General features: G+C 45.1%; 2 protein-coding genes and 1 long non-coding RNA gene across 4 annotated transcripts; 1 reads left to right on the forward strand and 2 right to left on the reverse strand.

Annotated features, from left to right (window-relative positions):
• Nucleotides 1-6,004: 6,004 nt before the first annotated feature.
• Nucleotides 6,005-7,884, reverse strand: LOC149388844 (Nuclear pore localization protein NPL4). The gene is made up of 2 exons (XM_089624102.1): nt 6,649-7,884; nt 6,005-6,479 (listed from the first exon to the last, which is right to left on the reverse strand). Exons 1-2 carry the CDS (start codon nt 7,651-7,653, stop codon nt 6,228-6,230), a joined length of 1,257 nt encoding a protein of 418 aa, XP_089480228.1. The 5' UTR covers nt 7,654-7,884; the 3' UTR covers nt 6,005-6,227.
• Nucleotides 7,885-10,031: 2,147 nt separating this feature from the next.
• Nucleotides 10,032-12,981, reverse strand: LOC149388845 (uncharacterized). Its single transcript, XR_016300936.1, has 4 exons — nt 12,682-12,981; nt 11,977-12,076; nt 11,506-11,601; nt 10,032-10,425 (listed from the first exon to the last, which is right to left on the reverse strand). It is a non-coding gene; the product is annotated as an uncharacterized LOC149388845 (long non-coding RNA).
• Nucleotides 12,982-13,979: 998 nt separating this feature from the next.
• On the forward strand, nt 13,980-18,480 carry LOC149388846 (uncharacterized). 2 transcript variants are annotated; one of them, XM_089621670.1, is made up of 3 exons: nt 13,980-16,620; nt 16,726-16,764; nt 18,115-18,480. In XM_089621670.1, the coding sequence occupies exon 1, from the start codon at nt 14,091-14,093 to the stop codon at nt 15,834-15,836; it is 1,746 nt and encodes a 581-aa protein (XP_089477796.1). In that variant the 5' UTR covers nt 13,980-14,090; the 3' UTR covers nt 15,837-16,620; nt 16,726-16,764; nt 18,115-18,480. The 2 variants fall into 2 exon arrangements, with proteins under 2 accessions (XP_089477796.1, XP_089477795.1); XM_089621669.1 differs by having other exon boundaries at nt 13,980-16,464; nt 16,683-16,764.
• The last annotated feature ends 432 nt before the right edge of the window (nt 18,481-18,912 follow it).

Consider the following 18,912-nt stretch of genomic DNA (forward strand, 5'->3'; position numbering starts at 1 on the left):
AGGCGCCCACGAGGCACTCACGCGAACAGGGATTCGAGGCATCAAAGATGCCCAGCCCGACAGCGAAAAAGGCGGCGAGGCGCCCACGAGGCACTCACGCGAACAGGGACTCGAGGCATCAAAGATGCCCAGCCCGACGACGGGTAAAGCGGCGAGGCGCCCTCCGGGGCACTCCCACGGGTCAGAGACATCAAAAATGTCATGCCCTATAGTAAGGAAGGAAGCGAGGCACCCCCAGGGTCAAAGACATCAAAGCAAGCAAGATATTCAACACAGTATAACATTTAAAGACGAAGATCGAAGATAACTCTCATTCCACCATTTGAACACCACAAAAAAGAGTCAACAAAATATAACTAGGTGCACAACCGACCGCACCACCCCAAAATCATCGTCTAACTAGGCGCACAAAAACCGCGCTACACAAAAAGAAAAATCTACCCAAACAGTATAGACAAGGCACTAATAAAAGGAAAATCTAGCTAAATAACGGGAGGCTCACAAAGGCGTCAATCCTCATCGTCGGAATCACCGTCACGACTATCCCCTAGGTCCACGTGCGCCTCACCCTCGGAAGGACCCTCCTGCTGTCCCTGCTGAGGCGTCGCTGCGGGTGGCATGGCCGAACCCTCGAGGACGGCCCGATGGGGGGCAGGAAGGGCGATCGGAACGTCGGGCGCGGCCACGGCAGGCTGGGCAGCACGGAGTCTCGCTGGAGCGCCATCGGTATCGAGAAACCTGTAGGTAGGCGTTTTCCTCCTGGTAACCGTCGTGACACATGGTAACCCCCATCCAAAACATCTTGCCAGAAGCCTCGTCCCACGTAGCCTTCATAATCTCTAGCTCGACCTCGACGAACCTGTTGAGCTGGGAGACGGTCGCCGTCGCGCTCGCCAGGTCAGCACGGAGAGACTCGATCGTTTTCTCACCCTCGTCAAGCTGGGCGCGCATGGAAGCGAGCTTATCGGCGTTATGTCCCGCCTCACCCTGAAGACACCTCACTCGTTCCTTGAGATCAGAAATCTCATGACGAGCACGAGATACTTCGACGGACCGCTCATCGGACGATAACACCGCCTCTTTCAGCTCCAGGTCGCGTTCCTCCAGTTTCTTCTTCAGCTGCGCCACCTCGACACGGGCGGTCGCCTTGCCTTCGTCGAAGCCAACGGCTCGCGCGGACTGGGCCTCCAATTTCAGCCGTTCCACCTCCTTGCGAAGGGAGTCCCTCTCTTTGCGGACCTCCCCTGTCTCCTGCAGCCGATCGCGAGAGGCTCAGTACACCCGCTCGTTATGCTCGCATACCATGAGAAGCTGCACGAAAGAAAGACAATCAAGAAACTAACACCACATATGGAAGAGTAAGGAAATAAGACTTACCGAGCGAGAAAGCTCGGTCGCAACTCGTGTCGATTGGGAACCACCCTTCGACACTACCGATTTGAAGTCTCCGATGCGAACCTTCCCCAAGTCCTGAAGGCAGCGCTCACTAAGGCGATCCGCAAGCTCGGAGACGGTCGGACCGCGAGGTTTCTTCGGCAAGGGAGGGTCGACGTCGGAGGCACAGCACTTCAAACCACCGTCGTGCTGGGGAACGGAGTTAGTCGCCGAGTCACGAGCACCCGGTAAGCCCGGAGGGGATGCGCACCCCCTCCCATCACCGATAGCGCGAGGAACGAGAGCCTCGTCGGAACCACGGGCGTCCGGTCCGCCCTGAGAGATGACTAGCCACGCGCGACCTGCAAATCTAGACCCGGAGAACCACAGCCACACGAGTAGAGGACCCGAGCGCACTTCTAAAAATCTCATCTGTGCACCCACCGCCCGCGTCGAGCTGGAGAGGCATGTACGTTCGACACCGGCCTGGAGACGGAGCGAGAAGCCCGTGCCTGCGCCGAGCTGGAGAAACCCGCGCACCCGCGCTGAGCTGGAGAGGCATGCGCATTTGACGCCGGCCTAGAGACGGGGCAAGAAACTCGCGCCTGCGCCGAGCTGGAGAGGCATACGCGTCCGACACCGGCCTGGAGACGGAGCGAGAAGCCCACGCCTGCGCCGAGCTGGAGAAGTCTGCGTGCTCATGCCGGGCTGGAGAGGCCCGCGCGCCTGACGTCTGCCCGAAGACAGAGCGCACCGCCGAAGCCGATGAAGAGAAATCTCGGCCGAACGCGATATTCAAGCGCCCGCCGCGCACGTAAGAGATCTCTCCACGTGCGACCGAGATCTGAAAGTGCTGCTCCTCGTCGTGACCCAGGTGACGACCCCCAACACGTAGCCACGAGTAGCTCAGACAAGGAAGAAGAAATGAAATGGAGGAAGGAGTGAAAAAGACATCAAGCTTAAAAAAAAAACAAAAGAAAAAAAAAACAACAAGGGAAGGCAGGTGGAGAGTGCCCACCATCAACATACTCAAGCTGGGAAATCAAAGACAGTCGGGATAACGTCCAGACAGGCAACGATCCACCCCGAAGACACAAAGTTTCTTGAACGACTAAGTCCTTCAATAAACTGGGGGGTTAATGTTGTGTGGGATTTTTCCTTCACAAGAAATGCTGCGGCCCAACCCAAAAAAGATGTACACGAGGCCCGGCCCAAAGGGAATCATGACAAGGCAAGGGGCCACGTCATCAGTAGTTTTATGTCTGGTGACCCCCCTGACAGGTCTCATGACCAGTGGGTACGTCTGGTGACCCCATGGCAGGTCCAATGACCAGTGGGTACGTCTGGTGACCCCCTGGCAGGTCCAAGTGGGTATGTCCGATGACCCCCTTGGCGAGTCTGGCGACCCCCCTGACAGGTCCCGTGACCCTTGGGCACGTCCGATGACCCCCTTGGCGAGTCTGGCGACCCCCCTGACAGGTCCCGTGACCCTTGGACACGTCCGGTGACCCCCTTGGCGAGTCTGGCGACCCCCCTGACAGCACCCGTGACCCTTGGGCACGTCCGGTGACCTCTTTGGCGAGTCTGGCGACCCCCCTGACAGGTCCTGTGACCCTTGGACACGTCCGGTGACCCCCTTGGCGAGTCTGGCGACCCCCCTGACAGGTCCCGTGACCCTTGGACACGTCCGGTGACCCCCTTGGCGAGTCTGGCGACCCCCCTGACAGCACCCGTGACCCTTAGGCACGTCCGGTGACCTCCTTGGCGAGTCTGGCGACCCCCCTGACAGGTCCCGTGACCCTTGGGCACGTCCGGTGACCCCCCATTGGCGAGTCTGGCAACCCCCTGACAGGTCCCGTGACCCTTGGGCACGTCCAGTGACCCCCTTGGCGAGTCACGTCACGACCGGCTACCCCTGACAGGACGAGCAAAGGCAAGCCACCAGACCGAACAGGACAAGGCGCCACGTCATCGGTAGTTTTGTGCCTTATGACCCTGGCAAGCCATGCAACGCCACGTCATCGGTAGTTTCATGCCTTATGACCCTGGCAAGCCGTGCCACGCCACGTCATCGGTAGTTTCATGCCTTATGACCATGGCAAGCCGTGCCACGCCACGTCATCGGTAGTTTCATGCCTTATGACCCTGGCAAGCCGTGCCACGCCACGTCATCGGTAGTTTCATGCCTTATGACCCTGGCAAGCCGTGCCACGCCACGTCATCGGTAGTTTCATGCCTTATGACCATGGCAAGCCGTGCCACGCCACGTCATCGGTAGTTTCATGCCTTATGACCCTGGCAAGCCGTGCCACGCCACGTCATCGGTAGTTTCATGCCTTATGACCCTGGCAAGCCGTGCCACGCCACGTCATCGGTAGTTTCATGCCTTATGACCCTGGCAAGCCGTGCCACGCCACGTCATCGGTAGTTTCGTGCCTTATGACCCTGGTAAGCCATGTCACGCCACGTCATCGGTAGTTTCGTGCCTTATGCTCCTGGCAAGTCATGCCACGCCACGTCACCGGTAGTTTTATGCCTTGTGACCCTGGCGAGGACGAGGCAAGCCACCCGACCGGACAGGACGCGTCACGTCCCATTGCTCCCCCGGCGAGACAAAGACAGGCCTCCTGGCAGGGCAAATCAAGTCGCCCGACCGAGCAGGACGAGGGGCAACGTCATCGGTAGTTTCACGCCTCATGACCCCGAATAGGATGTGTCACGTCCAGTGATCCCCCTGACAGGTCCCATTACCAGTGGGTACGTCCGGTGCCCCCCCTGACAGGTCCCCTTGACCAGTGGGTACGTCCGGTGACCCCCTTGGCGAGTCCCATGGCCCCCCGGCTGGTCCCGTGACCCCTTGGTAGGCCTCGTCCGTCCCCCCCTAAACAAGACCGTCCCTCCAATAATAGCCAAATGACGAGACTACCTCGACTCTCACAACTCCACTATAAATACCTCCATTTCTCCCATTTGGAGGTAAGTTTGCTCACACTTACAAAACATCTGCTTCTCTCTCATCAGAGCTTCTCTCTCTAGAATTTGAGGCACGACACCTAGACTAATGTTGAGCGTCGGAGTGCCCGCCGGAGGAAACCCCTCTGCGGTCCTTTAGTTCACGTTTCTCTCTTTTCTCAGGTGACGAGTCGTCGGAAATCCTTTTCCGGCACGGCGGAGGTACAGGTGTTGGGACAACTTCTCCGTTCGACCACCGCGCGGTCATAGGGTCCGGCCCTAGACCGAACCGCGGACCGGTTTTCGTGTTGATCCATTTTCAAGCATTAACAATATGCAATAGTCAAATAGATGGTAACAATTCACATTGTGATATTACAAATATTATAATTCAAAGAATTCGAATAATATATTTGTATTATCAAATTATGTAATAATTTTTTTAAAGCTTCTAAAGATATTCTTGTAAGTTTACTGTTTTAGTTAAATTGTCGTCTATTTTATATATATCGTAGCGATGTAGCTATTTTTTTGGGAATCCAATTTTTTTTTATTTTTTAAAGAAATATGAATACAACTTTTGTTGTATATGTAAAAAGTAAAAAATATCTGACACTGTAGAGTCTACAGGATTTCGGGGTTCTCTTTTAGTTAGTAAGGATGATGTAATTAGTAATAGTGTATTAATATTAGAGCAAATCTATTAACAAATGTAGCACAAAGGTTAATTATGGTATTGAAAGTTGAAATACGTTTTGATGTTTTCTAGAGCAACACTCAAGGGACAGATTCGAGATGCAAAAGTACACTAAAAAATTCATTTTTCGTCACTTTTTTATCGGACTCGAGAAGGCCATAAATTTACAACAGCAAATCGGGTATGCCACTCCCTGAATATTTTTTGAAAAGGTAATGTAAACAAGGTGGTGATTGTCATCTTGGCCGAGAAGTTAATTTTCCATTTTGTCATAGCAATAAGCCAAAAAAATATGCTAAGAAGAGCGGCGTATAAAAATCGGTGTAACCGTAGACATACGAAAGTATTAAGGCAAGGGCTCAACTTTGGTGGAAGGACGCTAGACAAGAGCATTGTTTGATGCGATAATTAAGTGATTTACTTTGGCATTCAGATACTTCGTCGTTTTGCTTGGCGCGAGCGAGGAGGAGTGATCCACGGCTTTGGCTGGTGCTCGGGTATGAGAGAGCTGGGCGAGCAGATTCTCGCAGCTCGGGCCACTAGGATGGGACCCTTGGTGGGGCGCTCGGGTGGAAGTCCGAACAAGTGGGAGCTTGAGAGTCCGGATGAGCGCTGTTTGATCGACTGGCTGGTTGGTTTGGTTTGTTTTGTCTCGTTTATAGGTACAAAAAGGTCTCGTTTATAGGTACAAAAAATTTAATTTTAGTGTAAAAAAATAAAATTTGACAACATAATTTATCGAATTTGCTGAAAAAACGAATTTCCTGAAAATTTGACTATTTTGCCGATCAAGTAATTTTCAAATGGCTATTCCTCGATAGTAAGATTATGATTCAATTACGTGTTAAAACTTAAAAGGAACATACAAGTCACAATCGAGCAAGCGAACGAAATTAGCCATATTTTGTGTTTGGATAGGACTTTCTCCAGGAATGTTTATGCTTTGAAAAAAAAGAGACAATCCAATAGATCAGCTGCAGATTCTATCACTAAAAGGGCGCAAGTATATAGTCATCTTTCCAAATAAATACCCGGATCATCTTTCATCTAGACGAGATGATTTTTCAGACACTGCACACAAAAGTCCCATGATATCATAAATAAATACCCTTCTCTTATAACTTGAAACGCTTGGCACAAAAGAAAAAAAAAAAGAGTTATGTAAACATGCAAATTCTTGGTGGTGTTGGGAGAGGATCATGAATCAAGCGCTGGCCATGGATTCGATCAAGATCTTGTAGCCCTCGGGAAGATCCGTCTGGGTGCGAACGCACATCGTCAAGGCCGGTACGTCGGTGTTGATGTCCAAGTACTTGGACAGAAACAGCAGCAAATGGAAATCCGAGATCCGCTTCACAAACGGTAGGTTCTTAGTGCGGTCCAGATGAGTTTTCAAAGCCCTCATCGTCACGGGGTTATCCCTATTCTCTACCGGGAATGTCGACGAAAGCGGTCCCTGTTGAATGTTCGAGCATTGATCAGGATTCACCAATGGCATAATGTATGGGATTTGTGATAATGGTTGAACAATCTCAATGTATAGAATCCTCACTCTAAATCTCACTGAGCTATGAGTCTAATGACCTAGAAATTTCTATCGAGATTCAGGTTCAGATTTTTCATACCTGGTGATCGAGAATCTTGACGACGACGAGGAAGAAATCATTGTCGATTTCCTTGGTGTCCTTAACACCGACGACGACCTCCTTCTTGAGCCGCGAAAGCTTCGGATCAATCTCGCCGGAAATCTCCGTCTCAAACCAACCGTCCGAGAAAAGACGAACACAAGTGTCGCTCATCTGAAACGCCTCAAAGTGTACATCGGCGGAAGCTCCGTCGCCGTCGCCGGAAACCTCGAGCTTAACAATGGCTGTAACCCACTCCTTGAGGCCGCTCTCGGCGTGAAGCTCGGCGGCGAGCAAAACCTCGCGATTCGACAGCGTGTAATCCGTCTTCGCCTGAGCGACGGTCTGCGAGAAAACCAGTCCGACTCGGCGGAGTCCGAGTCCGTCGGCGATCGCGTCGACGAGTCGCTCCTCGTCGGCGTCGCGGAGGAGAAGAATCTCGTCCTCGGAGCCGCCGCGCTGGGGAGGCTCGTAGACGAATTCGACGGAGACCTCGCCGTCGGAGGAGACGGAGCCGTACATGAAGCCGGCGCGCTTGACGGCGAAAGCTAGGGCTTCGTTGACGTGGCGCTGGAAAGCGTCGGCGGCGAAGCGGTCAAGCGAGACGGAGGCGCAATTAGGGGTGTCTTGGCGCGAGACTCGGGTCTGGCGAGCGATTAGGTCGTCCATGGTCATCTTGCGGCCGAAGGATCCGGCGGGGGTGACGGCGGGGCCGCCGGGGACGGAGCGCTCGGCGGAGTGGGCGAGGAAGATGAGAGAGCCGTGGGAGAGGCCGAGGGAGGAGAGAGGCTGGGCGGGGTTGGAGATGTCGGCGAATCGGGAGAGGTCGGAGGGGGTTTTGGCTAAGAGAAGGTTTTTGTCGGTCGACAGGTTTTGGGTTTGGATTGGGATCTGGAGCTGCGATTGGATCGCCGATTTCAGGTCCGACACTGTCGCCGCCGCGGGGTTTTCCAGCTTTACTCGTTCGAGGCCGTCTCGGCTGCGGATCCTCAGCACCATCGCCATATTGTTTCAATTGGAATAACTTCTTTTCGATTGATTGATTGATTGATTAGTGTTTGTGTGTGTGTGTATTTATATACAGGAGAGAGAGAGAGAGTTGGGAATATGGTTGGGTTTGGAGTTGAAGTCGAACTAGGAGTTGCTTGGCTTGGCTGTTACGTGTTGTGTTGTGGATTCCTTTCCTGGGTAGGAATTTTAGGAGAGAGCTCTGTTTTTTCTGACTCCGAATTTCAACCGGTTTTGATGTTTTTGAGTTTGGATGGGGCTGGGCTTGGCTGGGTTGGCCTGGGCTTAGATTGAAATTAATTAATTACGGGAAAGTTATAAAAATAGCATTTTTAAGGTGTAATATTTTGAGAAATTGACACATGTATTAGTGTTTGATAACTCAAATTCCATTCCGAACCGAAACACTAATTTGGACATTTTTATTAGTAAGCAAATGAGAGAAAATATTTTGTGTCCATTTTTACCTTTTTTTCTTTACTGTTTTTTTTCCTAGGAGTCTCATATGTCAAGAAATTTGGGTTTGTTTGACGATTTGTTGACATATATATATGCATGACAACACTGAAAAATTGTCAACTAATGACACAATTTGTTGACATATATATGTCAATAAATGATAACACTGTAAAATTTGTTGATTTGTTGACATAGACGTCAACAAGTTACATAAGTTGTTGATATAGATGTCAACCAAAACCAGCTCTCTCTCTAATCACATATGCAATTCATTTGTGGCGAAAATGTCGAACGAGTGCAATAAAAGCCCGTGATAGAGATATTACCGAGCCCTCAGACCTGAGAGCTCTTGGTTGAGTTGCGAGTTTTCGCGACGGAGCCAATCGTTCACCTCCATGAGTTTTGGCACCATCGTGTAGGTCGTTCTCGTCAGCGACGCCGACGCGGTGGCTGACGGAGTCGGCGACTAGTTTGACAAGATCACCTGTTCCTCGGCGGAGTTCGAGGGTGAAACGCGGACCGCCATCGGAATCTCTGTCGGACTTGTGGTTCCGGTCGCCGTAGAGATTTTTCGGCTATGGATGGAGGATTTTCTCTCCATGTTTGAAGCAATCGTTCGTGCATTCCTAACGAACAGGTACTACCTTTCTAAATCCCTAAACATTCCGAAAGACGAAATGTAAATCAATCGATTTAATATGTATATATATACATAGAGAGAGAGAGAGAGAGAGAGAGAGAGAGAGAGAGAGAGAGAGAGAGAGAGAGAGAGAGAGAGCGAAGAAGACTGCGCAACCGGAGCGCCTTTTCCGGAGGAGTGAAATCGACGCCATCGAGAGACCTTGAAACCGATGCCTCAAATGTTTCTGCGTTTTTTTTTGCTGAATGGAAGAGAGAGAAAGAGTGAACGATAGATAATGTGTGGGTTGGAAAGGATGGAAAAAAGAAAAACACGGGTAAAAATGAACTTGCACACTAGGCCTATTAGATTTGACCACATTAGAGTTTTGGTTGATTATGGGGAAAAGATTTGTAAGAGGTAATAGAATCAATTTCTCGATTTTTAATATTTGAATAATTAGAATCTAATTTTAATAAAAAATAGATATTGAGCGATTTTAAACAATTTTGTTTTATTTTGAGAAAAAAAAAACATTTTTGTTTTATGTTTTTTTTTTCTTTTTTATACGTGTATGGTACCACGAAATTTTATTTATAAGCGGTCACTTGTGACGAATGAAAACCGTAGTTACTTAAATATTACTTATCAAATAAACATAATAAAGAAAAAAAGAAGGTAGAGAATATAGATTACACAAAATTTTTATGATATTTATATCCCGTGCCATCTTTTACAATTAAGATCGAATATGAGTCGGTAAACTATTAGAATTAAAAATAGTAAAACAATCCAAAGAAAAACCAAGCTTAATAAGCGAGTCAGCAACCATGTTCTCCTCTCGTTAAACCTTTCGAGATCATGTTCCATCGACACCCAATATACCAAGGATGTTTAACTTTACCAGTAAAAGAATCAACAAGGACTTTTGAATCACTCTCAATGGTAGTGATATCCGCCCAAAATTTCGAGAGGTTGAGAATGCTAGTTACCAAACTTTCCGTTTCCGCGTCTAGACTAGTCGTCGTAGCCTTGATCGGACCTGCAAAACCACATAAACGTACCTCTTCCATCACGGATGATAGCTCCGATCGCCCCACAACCATCGCGGAAAACACCCTCAATATTCAACTTAAAGCCTTCATTCGGCGGCTTCATGAAAGCCATTTAGTGCAGCATAGTTTATGTCACGACCCGCAGGACACCCGTCGCCCTCGGATCGCGACCTTACTCGTAACATTATCATAAACCATTTATGTTTTCAAATGAAATGAACATAAAACATTTTCAAACGTCATTTACAAAACATTTATTAAACAAACAGCGGAAATAAAATTAATTTACATATAAGGAATAACAAGGGTTCCTAGAGCTAGTCCGCTAAAAACTGGTAAAATTTTTCGCTTTTAGAAGAGTTACAAAAATGCGGACTACCCTAGCTTGCTATCCATAAGCACAGGCCCATAATCGTGCTAACCGAGTTTCAAAACGTAAAAAGAGGTTCGGGCCGATTATCTAAACGTTATGATATAATAAAAGTTCTTTCAAATCTATATAAAACTTTCACGAGCATATAAGCTCGGTTTTCAAAAACCTGATACCCATTTCCAAAAAAGACATTTCCTATGCCACAGGTCGTCATGAGATCTACCTTGACTAGCACTCCTGCTTTGCCTGAGCTTTTCCTTTATCTACAAGGAGAGGGATTTAAGGGGTGAGTCACACCGACTCAGTAAGCAGGATATCTAACCTAGCACTACATGAGATGCATGGGTGCAGATGATAGAATGCAGATGACAGCAGGTGATAGATTCAGAAGAATAAAGAAGCTCCATCATACAATCAGGATAACAAAAATATCATTCAATCAACAGAGACATATTCAGTTTTAGAACCCCGTTCTAAAACAATCAAACACATAATCATATAGGAATCCGGCTAACAACCGTCTTCCTAGAAACTCATCCATCTCACTCATACCGGCGCCTTACATCAGTGGACTGGCCAATCAACACTTCAGTCCGCAGCCGTTCATGAGAGATGAGTAAACCATTCCGAGAACTTGAGCCTAGCCCTCAGAAGGCCGAAGTTTTAAACGTCTGGGATCCACTAGCACATGTAGGAGGGCCTTAGCGCGCGTTTGGTAGAGGGAATCAAACCCTCACCAATCCCTGGTCGATCCAGGGTTCATATTTCCTTCAGGACAGGTAAGCCACTCATCGACTTACCTGAAGCCACCCATCGACTTCCCATTAGAGGGCCTTCGGGAATGCCACTCGCTACATTGCCGACAAGAGTTCGTTATGTTTTACAGGAGCTGTCTACAGCCTACCTGCCTATCTTAATACAGGAGGAGATCTTATCGGGATAAAGCCCGTCATTAACATTATTAATTTCACTGTATGGCTCTTTAAGTATTTTACAAGGAGTTGTCGACAGCTGTGAGGCTGGACCTTCTCCTAGAACAGTTCCTCTCGGGATTGAATCCTGAGGACACCGTCTTTCCTCCTCCTGTTGTCCTCTTCATCAGGACGAAGGGGTAAAACCTATAACAGAAGCTCAACATAGCTTTAAAGGCTTCAAGGTTCTTAACCCGCTAACCGTTTAACCCTATCATTTTATCATCTTATTAGTTAGTGGCCGAAGCCTTATTCGGTCATCTTGTCTAACTGAGGGTTTCTCTTTGTTTTAGGATTAAACGAAGAAACATAAACAATTACTCTACTAGGCACCATTCCCCTTTTGGCGCCTCAAACTTAAATCCCACTTACCCGGAATAGTTCGTCGGAGAACTCGATGAATTCCGGAGGACACTTTGCTTTACACGCTTCCCGAGACCTTTAGCACGTCCTGGAGCGTCGAGAGAACTAGCATCCGAAGTTGGAACTTCGTTAGTTATCGAACCACTTGAAAAGATAATGGTCGTTGTCGGGATTAGATTCGAGTCGGTTCGGAATTCGAGAATTTAATTCATTATTCTCCGGTTTTTCGGAAGTCACACTTATTCAAGACTCGCGTATTTTCGTATCGAGAACAATACGAAATAAAATCCAACAACATGCTTATGAGTCTTAAATAAATTGATCCGAATAAAAAGTAACCGAGAATTCCAAAGCGAATCAAATCAAACTCTTAAACGTTATTAAATAAATAAACATAAATTATTTATCTAAATACGCGAAATACATCACATTAATCAAATCCAAGAGTATTTAAACGCGAGACGCGATTAAAAGACTCACGAGTTAATCGAGCTTTAACTACGATAACTCTTTTTCTTAGAATCTTCAAAACCGGCTTCGTCGCCTTCGCCTCGTCCGGTTTCCGTTCGTCCGTCTAGATCTGTAATCAAGTCATCGAATCCGATAACGAGTCAATTTCACAATTTCAAACTCGTACCAAAATTCCCAAACTTGTCAACAAACCAAATAACTTGTCACAAAATCCACATTGACTCAAACCCGAACCAAAACAAGCCGAATCCACACTAACCAAAAACCGTTCTCAACGAACCGGAAAATTCAGCATCTCATACACATCATCACAGCCTCATAACAACATAAAATCCAGGATTCAAACCACACGGCTATGTTCACACAATCACCAAAATTCGTCCAAAAATTATTTCAATTCCAACAACGATTCTCAAACAATTTCTGGACATCAACTTGCTAAAAAAACATCTCAGGATCACTAATCAACCTTCAAAAATTCAAGAACCCAAAATTTAGATCTTCAAACCCTAGCTTACGGGATTTTCGGCCAAAATGAATCCAAAACAAGAAATTCGAAAACAATCCTCAATCTCAAGCTATAATCATCAATAACCGAGCTCAATAAACACACAAAACCAACCAATTTCTCACAACCAACTCGAATCAAGCAAAAGCCCCAAAAATCCCATGAAACCCTAACCTTGGATTTCAATCTGGGTGCAAGAAATTCACCTTGCTTTTGGAGGAATCGAACTCTCCGAGGTTCAATCTTCTCTTCACCGGTGTCTCCTCGCCGGCGGCGCTCTCGGCGGCTCGCGGCGGTCGCGCGCTCGGTCTTGGCTGGATGGCGCGCGCGAAGCTTGGGCTCGGGATAGCTGGACGAGCGCAAGCGAGGAAGAAGAAGGGAAGAGGAAAGGATGGCGGCGTGGGTTGAGCGACCGAGAGAAATGGCTCGGTGATGGTTGTCTGGGATTTTTTTTTTTCGTCTGGTTCGGCTGAGAGAAACGCGAAGAAGATGAGGGAAAAAGAGAGAGAGAGATCGAAAATGAGAGTGAGAGAGAAGGAAATGAAATCCACGTGGCAAGTTCCTCTTGAGCCACATGTGGACAGGTGGCCCAATAAAATTTTGACACGTCCCTCTTAAAACAACCCCATTTTCCTCTTTTTCTTTCAATCTCATCCCTTATTTGTTGCACATAAGTCCTTTTAAAATAAAACTTCACAACTTCGTCCTTGATTAATTGAAAATAATCTCGAAAAATAACCGAGAAAATTCTCATTAATTCTCGTTACCTTGAATATATTTAAGGGATTTCAGAATTTATTTTCACTCTTGAGATTTTTAATCTCCGAGTACATTCCGAGTAATTTTATTCAGAAAATAATATCCGGTTTACTCGAATATCTTTATTCCGAAATTTCATCACCCTCAAATATTATTTCCTTCGTTCTCAAGCACTTAACTTTATTCCAACATTCAAGTGCTTTCAAAAATCTCTTTCCTTATATTCGGATTATCAAAACTCACCATTTCCTTATTGTGAATTCTTATAATTCATTCAACATGGAGAGAGAAGAAAATTTCCTTTATTTATTGATAAGAGGAAATTTTTACAGAAGCTGACGTGTACAAAAGTCGGGTCTCACAGTTTAATACTTAAAGCCTTTGTTTTATGTATTTAACGTGTACTTTTTAAATGAAAATGAAAATGCTATATATATATATATATATATATATATATATATATATATATATATATATATTCTAAGTTTAAGTGAAATGCTAAGTTTGAACTTTTAGTTTTCATAAATATACGGTTTTACTCTCAATTTATTATTTATGATAAATGTATAACGTTAAGATAAATTTATGTGACGAATATATTCTTAATTTTGACCTTTTCTTGACACCGGCTCCAGTATTTTTTTGAAACTCTATTTTATCATCACTTATTAACATTTTCATTTAAAGAAAAAGACCTCCTCCTCATTTAAAATGTAGCCATTTTGCTAATTTTAATTTTAGAATAATCAAATGGCTTAACAGCATGTAGAAATATACTGAAAACATATCAGAAATAAGAAGTGTGAGGGAGTGAGAGACTCATAGCAGAATCAACTCTGGCTTGCTATGACCTGAAATGAACTCGAAGATGAAAGCTTTCCTAGTGTTCACCGGTAATTCTACTCCTACTCTCTTTCTCCACTTTCGTTCCTGTAGTTCTTGTGCTCAGTTCGAGAAATCGATCGAAACTCGGTGCAAATCCGGAGACTTGTCCGTGGTCGAAGCTCTGCGTCTATTCAATTCCATACTCGACACGAGACCAACGCCATCAATTCGGAGTTTCAACCATCTGATCGGCTCAATGTCGAAGAAGAATCAGTACTCCACAGTGGTCTCGATGTTCACACACCTCGCGAGGTTTCACCATCCCGATTTCGAACCGAATATCTGTACTCTCAACATCGTCATCAAGTGCTTTTGTAGGTCAAACCGCGTGAATTCCGGTTTCTCGGTCCTCGCGACCGCCATTAAAAGAGGGCTTCGACCTAACTCGCGCACTTTGAGCACTCTTCTCGACGGTCTCTGCAAGGAAGGCTCGATGGTCTCTGCGATGGAATTGTTCGAGAAGATGGTGAAAGAGAAGAACTTGTGCGACGAGGCAACCTATGGGACCATCATCAACGGGTTCTGCAAGGCCGGAGAAACCGACAAAGCAATCGAGCTTCTCAAGAGGATACTCGGCTACAAAGGGATTAAACTCGATCTCTACTGTTTCAACGCGATAATCGACGGTCTCTGCAGGGAAAGGCGAATCGACGAGGCGTTGAGCTTGTTTCGAGAGACGACCCGGCGCGGTCTGAAACCCGACGTCGTCGGATACACTTGTCTGATTCACGGGCTGTGCAGGTTCGGCAGATGGGAAGAAGTGAATAGAATTCTCTCCGACATGTACGGAACCGGAGTTTTGCCCAACGTCCGTACTTACAGCGTCGTGATCGATTCCCTTTGCAAAGCCGAGAGAGTAGAAGAAGCCATTTCGCTGTTCAGATCGATGCCGAGGAAAGGCGTGAAGCCCGACGTGGTCACGTACACTTCTCTGATCGACGCGCTGTGTAAAGCCGGGCGATCGGAAGAAGTGGCCGAGCTCTACGATGGCATGATCAAATCCGGGATTTTCCCTAATTTGGTGACGTTAACGGCCATGTTGGACGCTCTGTGCAAAGGAGGAAGAGTCGACGACGCTCTCGAGCACATGAAGGCCATCGCGTCTCCGAACGTCGTGACGTACAACGTTCTTCTCGATTCGCTCTCGAAGAGAGGAAGCTTGCGAAAAGCCCTAGCGATGTTCGACGAGATGGTCAGAGCGAAGCTGAAACCCGACGCGACGACGTACAACTCGCTGCTCTCGGGGTTCTTCCAGTTCGGGCGGTTGGGCGTCGCGAGACGGTGGTTCGAGAAGATGGTCCGCGACGGCGTGTCTCCGACGGCACGGACTTTCAACGTCCTCTTGGAAGGGTTCAGCAAGAGGGGAATGATGGGCGAGGTTCGGGGTTTGATCGACGAGATGGGCGAGCTCGGCGTGGAGCCCGACGCGGTGACCTACGAGATGGTGATCAAAGGGTTCTGCGTCCGGTCCGAGCTCGAGAAAGCGCACGAGATTTTCGAGCACATGGTGTCGATGGGAGTTCCTCGGAACGCGGTGACGTATTGCACGTTGATTGGCGGGTACGCAGAAGCGGGGAGAGTCGACGCTGCTCTCAAGCTTTTCAAGGACATGGTTCTGAGCGGCGTGTCGCCCGATCGCGTTGCGCAGATCATTCTCAGAAAAGTTCATACCAAAAGGCTCGCGTTTTCTCGAGAGTTATCCGCTGGCGACTGTTGACTGCGAGTTCTGGCCCTGGCGAAGAAATTTGCACTTGAGAAGAATCTTGTGGATTTCGACGAATTGTGAACAATACATTGAGGAGTGTTGGGCTCTGAACCTCGTGCTCAGGCCAGCGTTCACCGAAATCGTTACTCGGTTGCGGGAATAAAGAGCCACTTGCACGGTGGAGCTGGAATTTGTTGTGGAGATTACTTTTGCACATTGACTAGACTAAGATAGTTCTTATTATGATTATGAACTAATCCCGCTTCCGAGTGTTTATGTATTTTTGTTCGTTATGAGATTTTGAGATAGGTAGAAACACGTTTGATTTTGTTGTACGATCTAACTTTGTGCATATAATTGAATATTGAAATTATATAATTGAAATAAAATTATATTTGAAAATTAATATTTCAATGAGGCAGACATCTCATGATATGGATTTTGAAGATTCGGAATTCATGAGGACCGTTGGCCACCAACTTCAGAATTCTTGGCGCTCTTACCGCAATGATTTGCGACGACTCTACGTTGAACGCTTGGAGAAAGGAGAAACCGTGGATGAGATCAGAGCAAAACAACCTCAAATTTGTCGCTTAATAGAAAATTGGAATGCCATGATTGATTATTGGCAAGCGTCCAGGTAACATAATTTAATATTAGTTGTAACTTTATTTATTTTACAATGTTTTTGAAATATTTTCATGCATACTCTGAAAAGATGAAACATAATCGTAGTAAGCAAGAGTTTCCTAATAGTCATGGTGGCAAGTCGTTGGTAGACAATCGTATTAGTCAGGTAATAATATATATCAATGTTTTAAGTGATTTGAATAATTATATTGATTTTTAAATATCTAGCTTGATCCCGAACCAAATGAGTTACACGGGGCATGCATTATAGGGCTGGGAAATGGGCTAATCGGAAGCTGAAAATGAATATGTAAGTTAAAATTACAATAAGGGATTATTCATATTCTATGATTTGTACCAAGATTTTGGACCAAAATCTACTAAACCCAAATAAATCATAAACTATGACTACCTATTTTCACTAAATACAAAAATACCCTTACTTTTAATAACATTTGATTTTCTTTCTTATTTAATTATTTGACTTTCTTTTCATTTTGGGTTCAGCTCTCTAACACTCTCTCTTTTCGTTTTTCAATTCGTCATCTTTGTTTGGGTTCATCTTTGTTTTTTCAATTTGTCTTTTTAGTTTAGGGTTAGAGATTTTCATGAAAAAAATTTGATCATATTCAAAGTGTTTAAGTCGTTGAATTTCTGTGGTTTTTGAAGTTAAAAAACAAAGAAAAAACGATTCTCGGGATTCTGGAAAATTTTGAAAAGTTTCTGAAAATTTATGGGTTTTCGTTGAAGATTTATTGACATTGATGTCAATAAATTTTTATTGACATTAATGTAAATAAATCTTCAACGTTTTTGGGTTTTCGTTGAAGATTTATTGACATTGATGTCAATAAATATGCATTAAGAAGAACATGTATGCTCAGAATCAAACATATATTAAGAAGAATCAAACATTTATTGACATGTATGCTCAGAATCAAATCTTTAACGAAAACCCAGAAACGTTGAAGATTTATTGACATTAATGTCAATAAAAAGGCATATTTATTGACATCAATGTCAATAAATCTTCAACGATTTTGGAAAATTCCTTTGAAGATTAATCTTCAACGATTCTGAAAAATTCATTTGAAGATTTATTGACATTGATGTCAATAAATATGCATTTTTATTGACATCAACGTCAATAAATCTTCAACGAAAACCCATAAATTTTCAGAAACTTTTCAAAATTATCCAGAATCCCGAGAATCGTTTTTCTTTGTTTTTTAACTTTAAAAACCACAAAAATTCTACGCGGAATCCATGGCGGGCTGTTTCGGCGGACACTTCGGGTTCGCCGCCGCCGGGATGGCCATGGGCTGCTCTCCGGCGGCCATGACCGTCGTTCCCAGGAGCTTCAGCGTCGGAGATTCCCAGGGCTGCTCTCCGGGTTTTTGTAATGATGTTTGTTTTCATAATATTAACTAAATAATTATTTTTGTTTTATTAATTAACTAATAAAAATAAACTAAATATGAAGGATAAATATGTAATTACTCATTTCATTAAGTTATAGTTTATGATTTATTTGGGTTTAGTAGATTTTGGTCCAAAATCATGGTACAAGTCATAGAATAGGAATAATCCCATTACAATTATTTTTGTAAATAAAAATGAGTAATACGTAAGATTAACTAATATTTTTTTATGATTTTAGGGCTAGTTAATTGAGATGCGTGACAACCTAATCAGTGAAGCTTTTGCTTCGGGAGAATCATCTCCTGATGTAGCTGCAATCGAGGATCAAGTCACTCGTCATATTTGAAAGTCTAGCACGCGTTTTTACATTGCATTTGGCGAGCTCGTAGACAAAAAGACCGGCGGCAGGATCATCATCGGGGTCGAATATGCGGGAAGAGAATGAGACACTAAGGAAAGAACTCAATCAAGTGGTCTTTTTATGAAAAAGAAGTTTGGAAAGGAGTTTGTGATCGACGACGATGATGATGGTGATGAGTGGTTTTAATTTAAATAAAACTTTGTTAGACATCTATCCTTTTTTAATGTAATTAAACGAGATATAACTTTTGTATCTTAACTACAACTTATTTATAAATATTAAGTTAACTTGCTTATCTTCTAAATTACATAGTTAATCCACTCGACCTGATGCATTTAATCATGAAGACTGCACATTGCCGTTGGAAAACAAAAAGAATTCCCAATGCCGCCCCTTACCACGCCCTTACCGCACTTTACCTTCTTGTGATTTTGAAGTTTTGATTTTGACTTTATTGAGTTGATTTAGAGTAGAATATTTAATTTATAGAGTTAACTTTGCATATTTCCATTTTTCCCGAATTTATCTTGTATAGCGCACTTTACCGCACTTTACCTTTGTTTGATTTAGAAAAACGTAAATTCGAGTAAAGTGAGAGATTTTAGTCTTATCGACCTTGTCACGAGTCTCTACAAAATCATCATGAAGGTATTGATCGATAGAATCAAAACGATA

This window comes from Urtica dioica, chromosome 8 (assembly GCF_054948205.1).
Source record: "Urtica dioica subsp. dioica isolate 48M chromosome 8, U.dioica_male_clone48M_v1_H2, whole genome shotgun sequence".
NCBI classification, from domain to species: Eukaryota; Viridiplantae; Streptophyta; class Magnoliopsida; order Rosales; family Urticaceae; genus Urtica; species Urtica dioica.